Source organism: Vicia villosa, linkage group LG4, assembly GCF_029867415.1.
Source record: "Vicia villosa cultivar HV-30 ecotype Madison, WI linkage group LG4, Vvil1.0, whole genome shotgun sequence".
NCBI lineage: Eukaryota > Viridiplantae > Streptophyta > Magnoliopsida > Fabales > Fabaceae > Vicia > Vicia villosa.
The window spans coordinates 159,521,327-159,541,136 of record NC_081183.1 but is presented as its reverse complement, the minus strand read 5'-3'; the positions used below and the strand labels follow the sequence as shown (position 1 = coordinate 159,541,136).

Sequence of the window (19,810 nt, the reverse complement as noted above, 5' to 3'; positions counted from 1 at the left end):
AGACATTTTTTTACTGTAATTTTGAAAAGTTGATATTTGTAATTTTTGTCCCACACCGTAATTTTTCACCATGATTTTTTTAAAAATTTTCAAACAAACCCTCCAAATTTACTAACCCTAACCACTTCAAAACATTGATACCCTATCTCCACTAAAACATGTCAATGTGTCAAAAAAAAAATGAAAACCATGGTCTACCAGAAATGACGTGCATTGATGAGTGTCTTGGTCACGGACTAAATGATTCCCAAATGTGGAAAAAAAAGAGTATCACATGTGACAAAGTGTCACATAATGTTTACCTATAATTACCATAACGAACATTACAAACTACTTTATATCTGCTTCTGGGACACGGTCAGTAGGGTCAGGCATCACTCTCATTCCTCACAACTTGAATAAATAATAAATGACGTGAAATAAGAGCAAACACTAACGATATTGACCTTGCAAGTACACACACAACAGTGCTTGTTATCATGCAAGTAGTTACACAAAGAGTCAACATGGTGAGAAAAATATTAATAGTTTAACTTAGATGAAAAGAAAAGAATGTCAATATATACATATTCAAATTTGTTACGTGCATGTTTCTTTCACGTAGCAATCTCTTACTTTTTAAACTCTGTAGTTAGTATTATATATTGCATTATTTCTAGTTAAATATATGGTATTAGGTGAAGAACAATAATTCTTTTTTAAATATTATATGAAAAGATTTGATTTTTTAGTTAATATATTATGAAACTGAAGTGAAATCAGGGTTTGTCGTTTCTCTTGGGATATAGCCAACATGTGAAGATTCTCAGAAAGTGAGAGCCAACTTCATTATGGTACAGAGTCTGTCTTTACCATGTGCTTTTACAGTCAGTATATAAGTTTACCTCAGCGACATGAATTTCAATGCAACAGTAGTAAATTTATTACTGCCAAATAAGAGTACGGGATTTCTCTTGAGAAAGTGAGAGAAAATAGAGAAAATGTATGTATATTTGAGATAAAGACATGGATTACTATTAAGAGTTTGTCTCTTTGATTATGACCTTGAAAGAGGTTCAATAACTCCTTGAAGAGGATTTTTGGTCGTGGAACCATGACTCGCCGGGTTTGTACTCCACTAATTATATTTATTTTGTGCTTTGAGAGGCTTCTCGGGTGAATGTACCCACTCGGAGGAGGTGATTAGTATTTTAGCGAGTATATGGAAGAGTTGGGCGTCTTCTAAAGTGAAGTTTTTTTTTTTTTACAACTATTCTATGATAGAGTATCAATTAGATAAAATTTATTTAAGAGAGGGCCATTGTGGGGCATGACAATATTAAGTGCGAGTTTTTTTGTACGTCAAGTGGAATCAACCGATTAATTTTTTGAATTTTTTGATTTTATGCTTAGTATCTTTTTGGTTAGGATGGAAAACCTTCAATTTTTTTTATTGGACAAAATTTTTCCTCGCCCGGGATTGGAAATGGCGTTAGATCTGGTTATGCATTTATTTGACATTTGATTATGTGATTGACTCATTTGTAAGTCATGTAGCAACCTATTCTTGTAGGAAAATGTTACAACTATTTGGCATTTGGAATATATGATTATTTTCTCCCTGTTAGAAATGATTTCTCCCTAAATTTGATGGTTTTACTCATTCTCACCCCAAATGAAGGGATGATTTACCCCTTATGTTTGGATCAATAGTGTTATGTGTGGTTGGCGGTAGTGATTTAGTCTAAGCTTGGTTAGGTCTTTGGGATGTTTCTATAAAATGGCGTCGTTGTCAAGGATGGTTTTGTCAGAATTGCATCGCAATAGTTCCTGTGGTTTCGAGCTTTGTATATATCGTACATATTGTATATGATTTACTTGTATATTTTCACCTGCAAATGTTTACTTGTATATGTTACATATAGTATACTTTTGTTGGTGAATGTTGGCAAAACATGTTATCTCGGATTAGCTCTTTAATTATAAATCTTTACTTTTTAACTTGTGCATCCAACATTCACCAACTTTCTCTTTTTGTTTGTTTATAGTTGTATGTGTTCATACTTGTATATATATGCTTTCTTTTATGCTCGTGTAATTGTTGTATATATTTGACCTTTAACGTTTGTTCGAGTGTTTTGGTTAGGACACTTTCTTTAGGTTTGCGCGGTGAGACATCACCACGAGAGAATGTTAATTTCCGATCACGAATACAATAAAGGCGTCATGTTAACAACGTAAAATAAGTGCTTGCTGGGAGGCACCCCAACGGTTGCAAGTTTTGTTTATCTTTCTGTTTATAAGGTATTTAAGTGAAGTGGAGTGTGGCGGGAAATACAGAATTTTGTTCTGGCTTTTCTGGTTTTTGCTGTCATTGCTTAGCAAGCACAGAAAAAATTATGCCACTTTATTTTGTATTAGCGGGATTCCTATTCCACCTGGTTCACTCCTTTTTCCCACTCTCACCAAGGTTGTTAAGTAGTAGATACTAATTTTATTTTTCTAATTATTTTATTGGTTGTTTGGACTCAAATTCTGTTTGTTAATTGAACATTTTTGAGGTGATTCTCCGAAGCTGGAGTGTTTCAACTTGCAGATGTATGGTAGGATATTGTTTTGGAAGTTGTATCATTCAAGGTACTCATTTATCGCTTTCTATAACATAACATGTTTAAGAAACTTTTCATTCGTATAATTATCATATCATTCATTCTCTGCATTACTTGTTCATGAATTGAATCACTCTAATTCCCAAACCATAAATGTGAGGAAATTTTTCATTATTCATATATGTTGGAGGCCACTATCTTTGTTTTAACTAGATTTTATTATGCTTAATATTTTATTTATGTTGATTTTATGAAAGCGTGAAAAGGATCAGACATTTTGTTTAATTTTAAGTACAAACACCTTAGCCAAATAGTCAATTCACCTTGTGAGTGTGTGATCATTTGTTAATCTCTTTGAGCTTTTTGTCAACATTCATGTTATTTCGTGAACTTCTATGCTTGCATTTAGTTCACTTATATTTGTATGGATGTTGATTCCTTTTTTCTTGAACCCTCAACTTCGTGTTGTTGTATGAATTTTTGCCTTGCCTTAGAAAGTAGAGAGTATTCATATTATGATGTGGTTGAGTTCAAGTTGGGGAGAGAAATGATTATGTACTTATTTGGTTGTTTCTATGAGGTTGAAAAGAAAAAAATGTGAAAAAGAAAGAAAACAAAAACAAAAACAAAAGAGAAAAAAATTTGAAAAAGAAAACTGAAAGAGTATGGAATAATTTTGCTAATAAGTATGGTGTTTTAGTGTGAAAATTTAGAATAAGGAAGAAGTTTGATCGGAATTGTGTTATTTGAACCTGTATGAATTGATCACTCCCTTAGGTTTAGGCAAGCTTTTGTTTTGATTAGCCTTTGGACTTATCCCTTGTTTGCTCACCCAACCACGCTACAACCTTGAAAAACCCTTGTGAACTTGTTTTTGTAATTTCAATGTGATTTTTGAATGAATGCATAATTGAAACTTTTGTTTGCATGATTATTGGATGAGTGTTAAAAGTCCTTCACCTTTGTGTGTTCTTCATCCATTGATGAATTTTTTCTAGGTTTGATTCATGATGTGAGCTTGAATTGTTTTATAATGTTTTGTATGATTTTTGTATTTAGGATTTGTTTCGTTTACATGTTTCCGTTTTAGGATTGTGGTAAGTATTTACCTTGATTGTATGCTTTTGTATTGAGCCATACATTTGTTTTTGGTTTTTCTAAACTTGTTGATTCACGATTCTTTGGTTTATTACTTTTGATTCTTTGATCTATTTGACATTGTTTGAGGACAAACAACGTTTCAAGTAGGGGAGAGTTTGATAAGTGCCAAAATATCGTTATTTTGAGTATATATTTTTGACACTTATCGAGTCTATTCTTTTGATTTTCGTAATAAAATCCCAATCTTTTGTAAATATTCATTTACTTAAGTTTTGATTCGTTTTATGTATCGTTTGATAGCTTTCTCTTCGTTTTATAGGTATTAATGCATATCGGAGTCTCGAGGAATAAAGTGTCGAAGGCACGACTTCAATTACGCAATTTTGGAGTAATAAAATGGAAATTCTGCAGAAGCTCGCTTAGCCAAGCTGAAGTGCGCTTGGTCAGTCACAAAACAGAGAAGTAGAGTTTACCAGAGCTCGCTTAGCGAAGTCATCTCGCTAAGCGAGATTTCTTTTACTGTACTAGATATTTAGGGAATAAGTGTAGTTCGCTTAGCCAGCCTAGCTCGCTGGGGGCCTGGCAGATTTGTGTTTATATTCTTTAATTTGTAACATTCTAGATTATGGGGTTTTAGGGATTTTTGCTCCCAAACTTCATCACTCTCATTTTTAGGTTAGATTAGGTTAGAAAACAACTATGGAGCTTGCATTGGGATGATTGGAGGTGGATTAATCGTCAAACGAAGCTGACAAATTGGGAGATCTTCGGTTCATTTCTCTTCCTCTTTGTGTTATTTATTATAGTTGGGCTTTGTGTATGTATTTACTTTGAAATCATGTATATTTGTCGCTCATGGCGTAATATTTAATCTGCTTTACAAATCGGTGTTGATTGTTGTCCTCGATTTTTGCTCTATGATTGGGATTTGGATTGCTTTAGAGATTAAACTTCTTGAATCCTTATCTAAGATGATTATTTATTAGTTTCTGAACTCTAGAGATAGATTTAGAGCTAACAATCACTTATGTATTTGTCCTTTCTGCTTTCGTGTTTGAGTGGCGTGCGTGAGATTGCAGACGCGAGAATACGGATGTTCTCAACTTTGTGTTAGAGATAACCTTGGTTGTGAGCTGATCTCGTAGGTGCTTGAGATATGAACACTGATGGGAGAGATACGCGATGACATTGACGAGTATCGTAGGTTATGTATAACTGGTCGATGAGTTTAAGTTTGTGAGAAGTAGATTATATGGAAAGCTTGATAAGTCTTTTCTTTCCGAAGAATGAATTCTTTTGTGTTCATATGTTTTACTTTTCCGTTTTTATAATTTTATCCATTTTTAACCCGAGTTTGAAAACATAGAAACCGTTGAATGGCATTCTACAACCATATATGTGGACACGATAAGTCCCAGAGAAATATTTCCAAAACTTTTGTTGCTTGCCGCTATACCTGCTTCAACCATAGTGCACCATATATTGAACTCTTTTGTTCCTTGTAGATACCTCAAAATTCTTTCTCCTGCTCCAAAGTGTATTTGACTTGGGCTTTACATGAATCTTGAGAGAACACTTATAGCATACATGATGTATGGTTGTGTAGCTGTCAAATATATGAGGCTTACAGTTAGGCTTCTGTATCTGGATGCATCAGCTTCTGGTGCTCCATTATTCTTTTGTAGTTTCTCATTTGTTATGAGTGGAGTAAAAACAGGTTTGCAATCATACATTTTGAATTTCTTGAGTAAGCCTTTTATGTATTTCTTTTGCAATTTGAATATCCCGTCATTTATCTAACTTACCTCTATACCGAGGAAGTAACTCATCAAATCAAGGTCGGTCATCTCAAAGGTCTTCATCATATGTTCTTTGAACTCCATCACCATTTTAGTATTGTTTCCCATGTATTTAAGATCATCTACATATGGAGAGAGTAAGAGAGTGTACTAACCATGAGACTTGATGTATAATGTAGGCTCTCTCTTATTACTCTTGCATCCTCGATCCATAAAATACTGATCGATTCTGCTATACCATGCTCGAGGTGCTTCCTTTAGACCATAGAGCGTTATTAGTAGTCTTAACACTTTACTTTCTTCACCTTCACACATGAATCCTTGTGCGTGCTCCATATAAATCTCTTCTTCGAGTAAGCCGTTGAGGAAGGCAGATTTGACATCTAGTTGATGGATACTCCATCCCTTTTGTGTTATAAGAGCTATTGAAGCTCTTATAATATCAAGACGGGCTATTGGTGCAAATGCCTCATTGTAGTCAATCACGAGTTGATGTGAGTAACTCTTAGCTACTAGCCTCGTCTTATGTTTTTGTATGGTACCATCAGGGTTGAGATTTGTCTTATAGACCCACTTAACCCAAATTATGTCTTTTCCATGGGGTCGATTTAGTAACTCTCATGTGTTGTTTTACTCGATCATCTTTATTTCTTCTTCCATTGCCTTGGCCAATACTTCCAACTTTAATGCTTCTTCAAAGCTTTGAGTTTCAAGTATGGTCAAGTTGCAAGTTTCATATATGTCCACCAAAATCTTACTCGTCTTGGAGTAGACTCTGGTGATGATAGTTCTTGTTCTTATTGTTGTAGTTGAGGTGAAGGAGGTTCACCTGGGACTTCTTCCTTTGGTTCTTCTTGAGGTAGTTAAGCTAGTATAAGGATGTTCTTCTCCACTTTTTCTTCATCCCAATTCCAAGAAGCATTCTCATCAACTTCAACATCTTGACTGATGATGAGTTTTTTAGTTTGCAAGTTGTAGACATGGTATCCCTTTAAGACTGTGTTATACCCCCATGAAGATATCTCATATAGTCGTGTCTTCAAGCTTGTACCTCTTCACGTCTTGAATATGAATATAGCAGATAGATCCAAAGATCCTTAGAGGTTTTGCTAATGGATTCCTCTTATTCCAAGCTTCAGTTGGAGTCTTATCTTATACTGTCTTAGTTGGACATCTGTTGAGTAAGTAAACAATAGTATAGATTGTTTCTTCCCATAATGTGGTAGGTAGTCCCTTATCCTTGAGCATCGATCTAGCTATCTCCATAATTGTGTGATTGTTTTTCTCAGACACACCATTTTGTTGAGGAGAATATGCAACTGTAAGTTGTTGCTCTATTCCTTCATCCTCATAAAATGTGTCAAACTCGTGGGAGGTATACTCTTTGCTGCGGTCACTTCTTAGTACTTTTATCCATTTTTCACTTTTATTTATAGCAAAGGCCTTGAAATCTTTAAATACTCCAAATACTTCTGATTTTTCTTTTAGGAAATAGACCCATGTTATTCTAGGGAAGTCATCAATGAAGAGTATGAAGTACCTATTGTTCTCATGTGATGGCGTCATCATCAGTCCATAGATATTAGTTTGTATCAGCTCCAACAGATCTATCTTTCTTCATGCTCCGCTTGTTGAGAATAGAAATAGGTGTTTCTTACCAAGGAGACACACTTCACACACTTCATTATTCTCTTTTATGCTTGAAAGATCTCTCATCATATGCTTCTCATGTAACAGCTTCAAGGCATGTGTGTTGAAGTGGCCAAATATTTAAAGCCGGGACCATGAGTCATCAACTTGTACCTTCATTGCAATATTAGTTGCATATTTCAAATTTAGAAGGAAGCTTCTATTGCTCTTATCCAACTTCACTTGGTCTATCTCGACCCTTTTATTTTTGTTGTCTAATATATTTCATACACCTCCTTCAAAGTGAAGTGTATAGCCTCTCTCCTTTATTTAACCGATGCTTAGAAGATTTTCTTTTAGGCTGGGAACTAAAATATCATGGATAAATCGCATACCTTTATATGTCTCCATCATGACAGTGCCTTTGCCTTTTGATTCAACCACACTACTATTTCCCAATCGAACTTTGGCTTTGACAGACTCGTCAATTCTTTTGAAAATAGTCTCATCCCTGGTCGTGTGATTGAGGCATCCACTATCCAAGTACGAGCTTCCTCTTTTTTCTTTTTTTGAGTCTTGAGTGGCATAGAACATACATTGTTCTTGATCATGCTCATCTGCGATATTAGTTTGATGCCTATTTTATTTGCGACAATTTTCTTCTACGTGCCCGAACTTCTTGCAATGGTTACGTTGTGGCATATTACGACACCAATAATTTTTCTCTATGTGGCCTATTCTTTTGCATATATAGCATGGAGGGTTTTTATCTGACTTGTTCTTAAGGAAATTGCTTGAAACTTCTCTTCTTCTAGAAGTCTCTCCATAATTTTTCTTTCCACCATTTTTTTTTATTTTGGGACTGAAATTTGAGCTTTGACTGAAAGAAATTTTCAAGTGTATCTTCTTTATGCCTATATAGTATTTGCTTATACGCTTCAAGAGAACCCACAAATTTTAACACTGATAGAGTGGATAGATCTTTGATTTCCACAATCATTGTCACGATTGAGTCAAACTCTAGAGGCATAGTAATTATATTTTTTTCATCAATTTTCCTGTCAAGAATATCTTTTCTAAAAGCTCGATCTTATTTGATTAATTATTTCTTTAACTTTAGAATAGTAACTTTTAACTGCCTCAAAATCTTAATAGTTCAAAATTTCTTTTTAGAGATTGAAGTTCAACGGCACGTACCTTGTCGCTTCTTTGAAACTTCTCCTGCAATGTGTTTCACGCTTCTTTGGCAGTTTTAACTCCCATAATTCTTGGAAAAGTTGCATCAGTCACCGCTTTTTGCAAGATGAACAACACCTTTGAATTTTTCTATTTATTTTTCTTCAACTCTTTTTCTTAAGCTGCATTAAGAGCTCAAGTATCTGCGGGAGCGGTGAAGTCTTCTTCTACTATATCCCATAAATCTTGTGATGAAAAAAATGTCTCCATTTTAACGCGCCAAAAATCATAATTTTCAATATTGAAAATAGGGACTGAAATAGATGATGATTGAGTGGTGTTACCCATAGCTTAGAAAAATTATTGGAGTGAGTTAATAGTAGAAGGGTAATTTTGTGAAGTAGTTCAGAGGATTTTGTAATAGTAGGTAGGTAATATAACTACGTCTAAGGTATGACTGAACGTAGCTTCGATGCCACTATTGATAGTTGAATAGTTAGTTGATATAAGATGGTTTTAGAAAATTGTTTAGAATGAAGACTATGTCATTGATTTCTTGGATGATCAATTACAAGGTACTAATTGCCTATTTGTAGGCTCAATTCTCCAACCTCAATGGTGGTGAATGTTTCTCCGGTATTTTTGTATGTTTCATGATAGATTAGTATCATGATAGTTCTAAGTTCTTCTATCATTTCCATATATGTATATTTCTAGATTCTTCTACCATTCTCATACACATTATAGTTCTAGACTTTTATACCATTTTCATACATATTATAGTTCTAGACTTTTCTATTATTTTCATACATATTATATTTAAGATAATTCTAAAAATTTGTAGTAATTTCAACAAATATTTTTTTAATAGGCAATGATACTATTAAAGGGAGTTAAAGAGAAACTCCACCCAAATATTAATAATTTCAACAAATATTAATATCTGTGATAACATAAGTTTTTTCATCTATTAAAAAAATAAAACATAAGTTTTCCCACCAATATATAGTTTTACATTACCCTTTCCTATAACTAACATCTTTGAGTTTTCTCCCAATTTAACAGTTTCTTTGAAACTACCATCAAATTTTAAGAACATAAGTAATTGATGAAACCAGGATGTAATATTACTTGTTTTTTTTTAAATAGGCAATGAAATTGATGAACAGATTAAAAACAGAAAAGGCAAGGAAGGAGTGTTGTGGTTGGCTACATGTTGGACAATTTAATTGATTTGGAACGAGATAGTTTTAATAAGTGGAACGTCTCGGATATGGTTTAGAGAGCGAAGGCTTTAGTCTGGAAGTGGGCTTTTATAAGGAAAATTGTGCAACCCAATTGCAACTTTTATGAGTTCACTAGAAATCTAATGTATTACTTATCTTAGGGTGCAATTGGTGTGGAATTTTTATTTTCGAGCTTTTGCTCGCTTTCTTTGTATCCTTCTTTGAGAACTTGGATTCTCCTTTCAATAGATTCTTGCTTAAAAAAAATAGACAATGGAATTAATAACTGTAGTATATGGGATACCGATATTCTGCCCGGATACACAACAGGAAACCCCTAACTCCTAAAATATAATGAGGTAGAAAATTCCAAACAAAAGGATTCTAAAGAATGAAATACAACCAAAACAAAATCAAACCATGCTGACACCAAAAACTAAAAACCTCACAGAAAAGGATAGAATATCACTTGTTAAATACAAACTGGTATTCATATCTCTATCTCAAAACTACAAAGTCTTATATAGCAAAAATGTCTAGTACAATGCATAAGGCTCAAAACACAAAGGCAAAACTACTTAAATCCATTATAAAGAAAACTGGAACTCAACAAGCAAGTAGGAAAACATCAAACAAAAATCATGCCAACATAGAAAAGAATATCCTAAACAAGTAACGAGAAAATAAGCCAACACCATATATCTAAAAGAGCCATATTAACCAAATGACAAATCCTATAAATCAATTTGTTGTCCTATAAATTTGTAGTGAGATAAATATAAATATCATCTTAAGTATTAACTGAGCTCCATGGTTTTTGCTGTCTTGAGGAACATTCACTACACATTGTAGAATTAATAATACACTAATGAACCAATTCTCAATTGCAAAAGAAAGGTAAGAAAAACTAGGACATTGTTTTTGGGTGCATAAACTAATACATATAAATATGATAATAAACTTTTATTTTGCTGCCTAATTTATATCAACACCAACATTTTATTGCATTGATTTGCTTCAAAAAGGTTGGTTTGCTTGTGTTGATTCCAATTTAGGATCCATGTTGTTCATACTACTCATGGAGTGTAGTTGCTGTTCTCTTTGTGAAAATCCACCACTCATGTTTCTCACCATTCCTCCAACACCAAGAAAATCCAAAGTCAATTTATCTGATCCTCCAAAGCACAAATTACCAGCTAGATTTTGTTGTGGCATCTTCTTATTCTCCTCCATGTTCTGAAACTGACCAAGGTTAATGTTGTTGTCATGATTCATATTTCCATATATTGAAGTGTTTCCATTCCCAAGAGAGTTCAGTAAACCATGTAGATGTTGATTTTGTTCATTTTCCATGCTTGATCTTAATCCTTCATTATTAGATTCGACACCGTTGTTATTGATAGTTGTTGTTGTGGTTGAACCTATTTGAGCAGCTTTTTGAAGCAATGCAGTTGCTGACATGTGTGGTGAAGACAACATGTTCTCTTGTTGCATTGATGAGTTACCGAAGAGTGAAGAAAAACCTTCTTGATGCTGATGATGATGATGATGATGAGGTTCACTTATGTTATTGAACTGATCATGCAATGTGCTACTATTGGTATTTGGGAAGAAACTTAGGTTAAAAGGCGATACCGATGAAGAAGTTGTGTTGTTATTGGTATTTCCTTGAAGATCGGGAAGTTGCAAGAGACCGTGATGAAGATGAAGTTGCTTGTTTGAGAATGGTGAAGAAAGGTCTTGCTGGAAAGTTTGATTTGGATCGGTCATGAAGAAAGGTGACGAAGACATTGATTGTTGTTGTGGTGATTGTTGTTGTTGTTGTTGTTGAACAAATGATAATGATGATGATGATGGATGCAAAGGTGAGATCAAATGATTTTCATATTTTGGTGTACAAGGAATGTTGCCTAGGGTTAAGATGTTGTTTGTGGATGTTTGTTGGTTTTGGTTTAGGGCTAAACCCATGTGGTTTGTGGAAAATAGATGAGTTGCTAAAGGGTTCATGTTGGAAGGGTGCCTTGCATTTTCATGTGCTAGTGCATCACAAAATGCCCTATGTGTGATGAAACTATCACGCCTGCAAAAAATAAAAATATAACATTAGAAACAATAAGCTTGTTATGTCAATAAAGATAACACAATTTTGGCCACAAATTCTAACTCAAATGATAGAAGTCCGTATTATTAAGTTGGACGTTATCACTAGAGTTTAAATTCTGAGATTCATAATTGTATGAGTTTTTAGTGATTATTATGAGTTTGTATACGGATAAAAAAATTAACACAATTCTATCTAGAGAATATATATACAAGATGCATGTGATGGAAAAATAACGAAAAAGATATAGATGGCAAGAAATGTCATGTAACTAAGATAATTGAATTACATGCCCTTGAATTTTCTCTTTTCCTCTACATTCACGCTCTTAGAATATTATCGACTTTATAATATTGATCGGATAATTCAAAAATGAATATTTATTTTTTATATTATGATTTAAAACATATTAAGTTTTAATCAAGATCGTTCAATCTTGATTGAATCGTTAAAAAAATTGACTTTAAGATCATGGTTGACTGTAAGAAATCTTTATTGGTAGTTAAGAGTGGGAAAATTACATAAATTTATACTATTATTATTTGAAATTATGAATGTATCCTAAGTGTGACCTCACCTTGACTTATTACACTAAAAAATGTCTCTTAACATGCAATATCTTCATATAATTGAGCTAAAAAAAATAATAATGAGTGATGATATAAATATTTTTAGTTAACAAAGTCAAGAACCTAGCTAGTGTCTACACAGCCACAACCATACTAGAAGATTTACTACCAAAGGAATAATTAAATATAAAAAAAATTAAGACTAAAATTAGAACATAGATTAAGACTCATTTATACTTTCCTCCTATAAGGTTAGTATATAAATTATCAAGTATATATGATTATAGCGTAATATATTTCAAAATATATTAAAGCGAAAAATAGAAATTAATTATTAAGTAATGTGGACATATATTGATAAAGATTCTATCTAAATATTAAAAAAATTAAAAAAAATAGGACCCATGAAATTATGCTATAATTTGATACACACCAACAACTCCTTATCGAGCTACCAGTTTGAGACCTCTCTATAATCACTTAAATGAAAGAATTATTTTACAAAATTGATGAAAGCCAATAATCAAAACCACAAAAATGGGGCCACAAATAATTAATGCAAACTGTCTCATAGGTTTGTCCATTTGTTATCATCTTATATACATAATTCTTGTGAATATGATGGTACTATCAAAAAAGAATGCTATATTCCCGGAAAATCTTTCAAAAACATCAACATTAGATATGAGAAATTAATGTTAGAGAATTTTTGCATTCATGTATATATCACTTGAAGAAATAAATGGTGCTGTAAACTGTAAATATCATAAAATATCATAAAATAACATAAAATAACATAAAATATCATAAAGTGAAAAAACATGCAAATGTATAAAACTCCAAGATGGAAGAAAACAAAAGCTAGCAAGTTCAACTCATGTGAGAACAAACACACAGTATCATACTGTGTCCTTTGAGCAACATGTGAATGGGAACAAGCATAATAGGGACGTTGTTCCCAAGGCACAGAAAAATATTATGTGAAATTTGTTTTCTATATTTCTTTTCAAAAAATTATAATTTCAATTTTCAACAAATTTTTTGAAATAAATTTGTATACAGTGTGTGTGCTCACGTGCAAGAAGTCTTAACACACTCTCATACTGTCAAATCTTCCACTAAAACCCAAGCAAAAATTAACTTAATAAAAAAGCTTCAATGTTCTTGCCTCATTTTCTTATATCATAATCAATGTTGAAAAAAAATAATTTAATTACTATGTTTATATAGAAAAAAAATGGACAATTGAATTTGTTACCTTGAGAAGAGAGTGCCACAATCACATCTATACTCTCTAGTTCCACAAGTTTTAGAATGAGCTTTCCAATCAGATTGAACAGCATATTTCTTAGAACACTTTTCACATTTCCACTTTTTCTCACCGTGCTTTCTAGAAAAGTGCTTCTTGATTCCAGTGAGGTCTCCAAGAGCTCTAGAAGGGTCATGATGAACACAAGAAGGCTCTGGACATAGATAGACCTTTCTCTTTGGCTCTTTGTTGCTCTTTTGCTTTAGCTTCCAAGGTAGATTGTGTCCTCTTCTATGAAGTTGCAAATTTTGCTCTCTTTGAAACCCTTTTTGACACACCTCACATACAAATCTATTTGTTGCCATTAGTGTCTTTGGAGATAGTGCTATCACTTCTGCATCTGGATCTGTTTTCATTGAAAATATTTTTTTAAAAAGGAAAAAGCCAAAAAATACAAAAAGTTACACAACTTTATGGTTTCAAATTTCAATTGCATGTTGAAGTTGAACTCAATTAAAGATGTTCTATATAGTATAGCTGAGAAATAATTGAAAAAAAAAATAACTTTTCATTTAGAAAACTTAATAACCCTAACTAATAGTAAAATTCTAGATTAATTTAGGGTTTACTAGTGAAGTTTATTTTTTGAGAAGAAACCCAGAAATATTTCCCAAAAGGGTAATTTTTAATATCATGAAATAATGAAGAATGCATATAGAGCTACTTGCATGGTGTTCCTGGTTGATTTCTTCTTTTTTTCGGCACTAAAGGTTGAGCAGCGGTTGATGAAACGTCGGTAGAAGATTGATGTTGTTGTGTTATCTGACTTTGATTTTCTTGTCTGATTTCCAAGAAAGGTGTAGAGGATGAAGAAGCAGCCATATTACTTTGATGCAAATCTGAAACTTTATTTCTTAAATTTGTCACAATCTATATAACATCATCATATTTGTGTGTCTGTGTGCGCGTGCGCGATTGAATTTCTAATTAAAAATAAAAGCATGTGAAAGAAAGAATACAAAGAAAGTAAATGACCTGAATTTTCCTTGTCTCTTTGAAAAGAGCTTTTGAGAATAAACCCAGAAAACACCAAGAAGAATTTTTTATCTTTAGGAGACAACAACAAACCTTAGATAAAAAGAGAAGAAAACAATCACTTTGTAGACCTACTAATACTACACCAACTCATCTTCTCTCTAAAAACTATATTGTTTTCTTATGAGTAAAAAAAAAAGCTTCACACACCTCTCTTTTTATTCCTCAATGATTTTGATGTTTTCTACATAAATAATACTACTCAACATATACTTGTCCACCCATACATATACCATACCCATATCTCTTTCTCTTTTCACTCTTTTGTCTCTTTCCTTGCTTCTATATACATATTTTTTTCAAATAATTTAGTTAGGGTGGTGAAATAATTTTTGGAGGGTAATTTATGTCCCTATTATTGTGAAATTCTTGATGAACAGTACAGAGACTACTGTGGTTTTTGGGGCCACACCGACCTGTGTGTAGGCCTTACACCCTTCTCTTGTTTCATATCTTATTGCCAACAAGCACACACAAGTTGTTTTTTTCCTTATTTTTCCTGCCATCATTTGTCAGATATTATAATTAGAATATATGTTTTTTTAATTTGTTCTATAATAATTTAAAATAAGAACCAAGTTGGTTGTTTCTGAATTTTTTTATATATCAATTTGGTTGTTTAATATTAAATGAACAGTGATTAGTGGATGGATCTATTTTTAAAGGTCATTAATTAAAGGTTAGTTAATTATATATAAACTAAATTTGTATTAACAAATAGTTGCAGTTAAGTTAATTGTGTGGACATCTCCGATTATTGTCCGTTAGTTTTGAAGTACTCTTCTCTTTTCTAGGGCTTAAGTCTTTTTAGTTTAATAATTTCTTGTTGAAGGATGCTAACTTTGAGAGGGTTGTTTGTGAGTCCTGACGGTTGGATGTTTTTTAGGGTAGGATGGCGTGCAAGCTAAGGATAAGTTGAGAGTTCTTAAAGAGACTTTTAAGATTTGGAATAAGGGGGGTTTTTAGAATATAGATTTTAAGATTAAGGCTTGTTTAGATAGGTTTTTGAGTTTAGAGTTGAGAACGGAATTTGTGCCTCTTCTCCATGAGGAGTTAGTTAGTAGGTTTCAAGTTTGCCAAGAGTTGAGGGATCTTATTTGGTGTCGTGACTCTCAAATATTTCAAAAATTCACATTGGCTTGGTTGAACGAGGGGTGCCAATATTGGTTAACTTCTTTCACACTCGTGTTAAGAAGATGAGTGAGAGGAATAGTTTGTTTGCTCTCCGAGTGGGAGATCTTTGGTTGGACAAGGTCCCTAAGGTTCGACGAGAGATTTCTAGGTATTTTAAGGAGCATTTCTTTGATCTAGTTGCTTCTAGATCGACCCTTGATAGGGTTACCCTTGATTATTTTTCTAAAATTGAGGCTGAGTCCCTCTCTGCTAGTTTTTTCCTTTAAAAATGGACAAGGTGGTTGTAAATATTGATGGGTCTATGACTCTGGGTCCTGGTGGTTTCAATTCATATTTCTATAAGTTTTGGCGGTTAATGAGATTTTTTTACCATTGTTTTCATAATGGTGTGACGCCTAAGAGTATGATGTCATTTTCTGTTGCTCTTATCTCGAATGTGGAGTCTCCTTTGGAGTCGGGAGATTTTAGACCTATTTCCTTTCTTGGTTCTTTATATAAATTGATGGCTAAGGTGTTGGCAACTAGGCTTTCCAAGGTTATGGGGAGTTTATTTCCCCTGAACAGTCAGCTTTTATTAAGGGAGGGAACTTGGTGGATGGAGTGGCTTTCTCTAAATGAGGTGTTAGTTATTGCTAAGATGTCTAAGTGTGAGTGTTTTTTTGGTTCAAGTGGATTTTGAGAAGTCTTACGACTCTGTTAGTTGTTCTTTCCTAGATTCATGCTTGTGTATTTTCGGGTAGCCTCTCAATCTTAGTGAATGGATTCTCTACCGAGGAGATTAGTATTCATAAGGGTTTGTAACAAGGAGATTCTTTGTCTCCCTTTCTTTTTTCGGGTAGCCTCTTAATTTTGGTGGAAGGACTCAGTGCTTCTCTGAAAAGGGCGGTTTTAAAGATTTTAGGATGGGTACTGATGGGTATCTCTAATACGCTGATGACACTATGTTGGCAGGGTTATCGCCTGTTGAGAATATTTTGACTATCAACGTTGTTCTCAAAAGTTTCGAGCTTGCTTCGGCTCTTAAATTGAACTTTGCTAAGATCTTTATGTTTGGGGTAAATGTGAGGAGGTCTTTCTTGGATTTGGCTAAGACATTTCTTCACTATAATGTGGGGTCCCTATCTTTTAAGTATCTAGGATTTCCAGTGGATGAAAGCCTAAAGAAGAAAAAGACTCGACTTTACATTTATTGTTCTTCCACATCAATTTAAGGAATCATCGGCATTCATACATATCACATGGCTCTTTGTAAAATTAACCTGAAGACTCGAAGCTAGTTCAAAGTACCATACGACCATTTTAAGAGTTGAGAGATTCTCAACTATTGTTTCACCTTGAGAAAGAGTGATGTGAACAACACATTAATCAAAAAGATGTAAGTGTCTATGTTATCGTTATGAGCTCCGAGACTTTTTCATATTTAGTCTATTCTTTAAATTAAATTCGTCTAAACTTTTTCTTTTATATATATGAAGAGGTGTATTTAATATAAACAAAGTTCCAATTATGATGGATTATAAAATTAATTCAAAATTTATTTTTTATTTGAAAAATAGTATACTTGATGTATTTTATTAATTCAACTAGCATTGTTATTGGTTGTTGTTAGAGATAAAAGAAAAAATTGTTAAATAAAATTATTACTCTATTTTGTTCAAATTTACCTCATGCAAGGCGAGATCAATTTTGTATATTAAAGGTAAGCATTTTTAGTGGTTGGTGCCAACTCTTCATTGATGGAGACAATTTTGCAAAACACATGATGTGTATGTTAAAAATTGTTCGAAATTATATTATTGCCTAACATTCTTTTTTTCTCTTTCTAAATTCAAATGGCTCGAAATAATTTGCATAGATGAAGAATCTGCGCTATAGTTTAATGTTTTCTGAATCAAGCTATAGATTATATAAATGTTTAACATACATAATTGGGAATGCATGGACAATTGTTGTATCTTATTGGTATTGTTAGGCATTGAGAATTATTATATATTTGTTTAGGCTTCAGATTTCTCATTATCTTTTCAGCAAACTTTCTATATGAGCCACTACCTAGATAACGGCTTGACCCCACGTTGTGATCTCTTTGCAATTTGTATAAATCATGTACAATCTCTTCACATGTTTGTCAAATCAAACTTATATAGATAAAAATCAAAATAACGCAAAAGCAACAATAAAAAATAAGAAAGATGGAACTCAAAAAATCCCATGAAAAAGAAAGCAACAAAGAAGTCGAACGAGGATAGAAAAAAAAAAAAAAAAAGAAATAGCAAGAACATTAAAATTACAACAAAATAAAAATATCCCCCAAAATATCAAGATCTTATATGTTTCGAATTTGGTAGAATAACTCAAAATATTTACAAGAATAATTCAAAGTTCAACTACATCAATAAATTTGACTTTTAAAAACAAAGAATAACGACAATTAAAATAAAATAAATGTATTTAACAAAATAACTATTTATGCAATATCCCGACAATTTAATTTGAATTCGGATCCACTCCAATCCTGATTTCTTCTAGTTTTCTTGTTATTCCACTAATGCGTGACACGTGGCTTAGCACTAAATCAATTGTTCAATGAAAAATAGATCGAAAATTCAACGTTTTATTATGTTTTTAGTTCTTTCTCTCTCTCTCTCTCTCTCTCTCTCTCTCTCTCTCTCTCTCTCTCTCTCTCTCTCTCTCTCTCTCTCTCACTCAAAGTGACAAACCATTTTCTTCTCCTTCTTCAATTTTGTCTTACAAACATCATCTTTCATTCTTGTATCATCCACTGCTTTCTTGCTTCTTCTTTATCACTTGACATTTTGTTCTCACCTTACTCGATTCCTCGCTGCATCCATCAATACATTTTCATTTTGTTATTTTTTTGCTGCAGTCTTTGGTGACTTTTTTTCTCTTTCTCTCTCTTACTCAAAGTGACAAACCATTTTCTTCTTTTTCTTCAATTTTGTCTTACATTCAGACATCATCTTTCATTCTTGTATTATCCACTGATTTCTTGCTTCTTCTTTATCACTGACATTTTGTTTTCACCTTCCTCGATTCCTCGTTGTATCCATCAATAACATTTCATTTTGTTTTTTTCGCTGCCGTCTTCGGTGACTTTTTGTCTCGATTCCTCGTTGCATCCATCAATAACTTTTCATTTTGTTTTCACCTTTTTGTCTTGGAAACTTGAAAAGGTGGTCCAGGAAAAAATTAGAGACAAAAATAGAATAAATCATCTCGGTGGACTCAAAATATGAAAAGGCGGTCCAGGAAAAAGTTAGGGATTCATGGCAAGTAACTACATCAGACAAGACTTGATCATCGAGCAACTATCTCTTCGTCACAAAATGCTCAGCAGGTTTTGACTGAAGCCTTAGCTCAGAGATTCAAAGTTGTTAGGGAGGATAGGATCCTTATATTTCAATGTATGTTTTCCATGAAATTACCATTTTCCAAATTTTGTAATCATCTATGGAGTCTTGTCATTCGCAGACTATCATTCTATTAATAAAGTTTGAGCCTTTATCCATTTACTTGCAATCTTATTTTTGTCTGCTATATAAATTTCATTTATTCTTGATAGTAATTTTTTAAACAAAAAAAGGAAATTAAATATATATATATATATATATATATGAGGGATCAAATTGCACCTGAAGAGTTACACAACAAGTTACAGCTCATAACTTCATTTCGAATAAATATTTTTTTTAAAATCAACCGTTGGATTGAAACATACGAGCATATAGATCACACTTATAAAGTTTGAGATTAATCTATAATGATTTACTATGTCAAAGAATTACACCAAAATGAACGTTATATGAACGTTCATTTTGACGCTAATCTTTGGATATTTTGATGGTATAGTACATCATTATACATTAATCTCAAACTTTATAGATGTGATATATATGATAGTATGCTTCAATCCAGCGGTTGATTTTAAAAAATATTTATTCAAAATAAAGTTATGAGGGAGTGTAACTCGTAGTGTAACTCTTCGGGTGTAATTTGATCTCTCCTTATATATATACACTCCCTCCGACCTTATTTATAAGCAAAGATTCATTTTTAAGGTTCATTGAATAATAAATGTATCTGGGTTTTTTATAAAATAAAACTTAATGACACGTTTGGTTA

The 19,810-nt window shown here is 32.8% G+C and overlaps 2 protein-coding genes across 3 annotated transcripts; one reads left to right on the top strand and one right to left on the bottom strand.

Annotated features, from left to right (window-relative positions):
* Positions 1–10,333: 10,333 nt before the first annotated feature.
* On the bottom strand, positions 10,334–14,719 carry LOC131595702 (protein indeterminate-domain 4, chloroplastic-like). Of its 2 annotated transcripts, none has more exons than XM_058868138.1 (4): positions 14,474–14,719; positions 14,167–14,343; positions 13,448–13,844; positions 10,334–11,599 (listed from the first exon to the last, which is right to left on the bottom strand). In XM_058868138.1, the coding sequence occupies exons 2-4, from the start codon at positions 14,318–14,320 to the stop codon at positions 10,537–10,539; spliced, it is 1,614 nt and encodes a 537-aa protein (XP_058724121.1). In that variant the 5' UTR covers positions 14,321–14,343; positions 14,474–14,719; the 3' UTR covers positions 10,334–10,536. The 2 variants fall into 2 exon arrangements, with proteins under 2 accessions (XP_058724121.1, XP_058724120.1); XM_058868137.1 differs by having other exon boundaries at positions 14,167–14,337.
* A 1,216-nt stretch (positions 14,720–15,935) lies between these two features.
* Positions 15,936–16,878, top strand: LOC131598194 (uncharacterized). The gene is made up of 2 exons (XM_058870819.1): positions 15,936–16,314; positions 16,619–16,878. Exons 1-2 carry the CDS (start codon positions 15,936–15,938, stop codon positions 16,876–16,878), a joined length of 639 nt encoding a protein of 212 aa, XP_058726802.1.
* The last annotated feature ends 2,932 nt before the right edge of the window (positions 16,879–19,810 follow it).

Coding starts and splice junctions, on each gene's coding strand:
- LOC131595702 (XM_058868138.1), bottom strand. CDS start 14,320: ATGGCTGCTTCTTCATCCTCTACACCTTTCTTGGAAATCAGACAAGAA. Junction 13,845..14,166: donor AAATCAACCAGGAACACCAT/GCAAGTAGCTCT, acceptor CAATGAAAACAG/ATCCAGATGCAGAAGTGATA. Junction 11,600..13,447: donor TGTGGCACTCTCTTCTCAAG/GTAACAAATTCA, acceptor TATTTTTTGCAG/GCGTGATAGTTTCATCACAC.
- LOC131598194 (XM_058870819.1), top strand. CDS start 15,936: ATGGACAAGGTGGTTGTAAATATTGATGGGTCTATGACTCTGGGTCCT. Junction 16,315..16,618: donor TATTGCTAAGATGTCTAAGT/GTGAGTGTTTTT, acceptor CTATGTTGGCAG/GGTTATCGCCTGTTGAGAAT.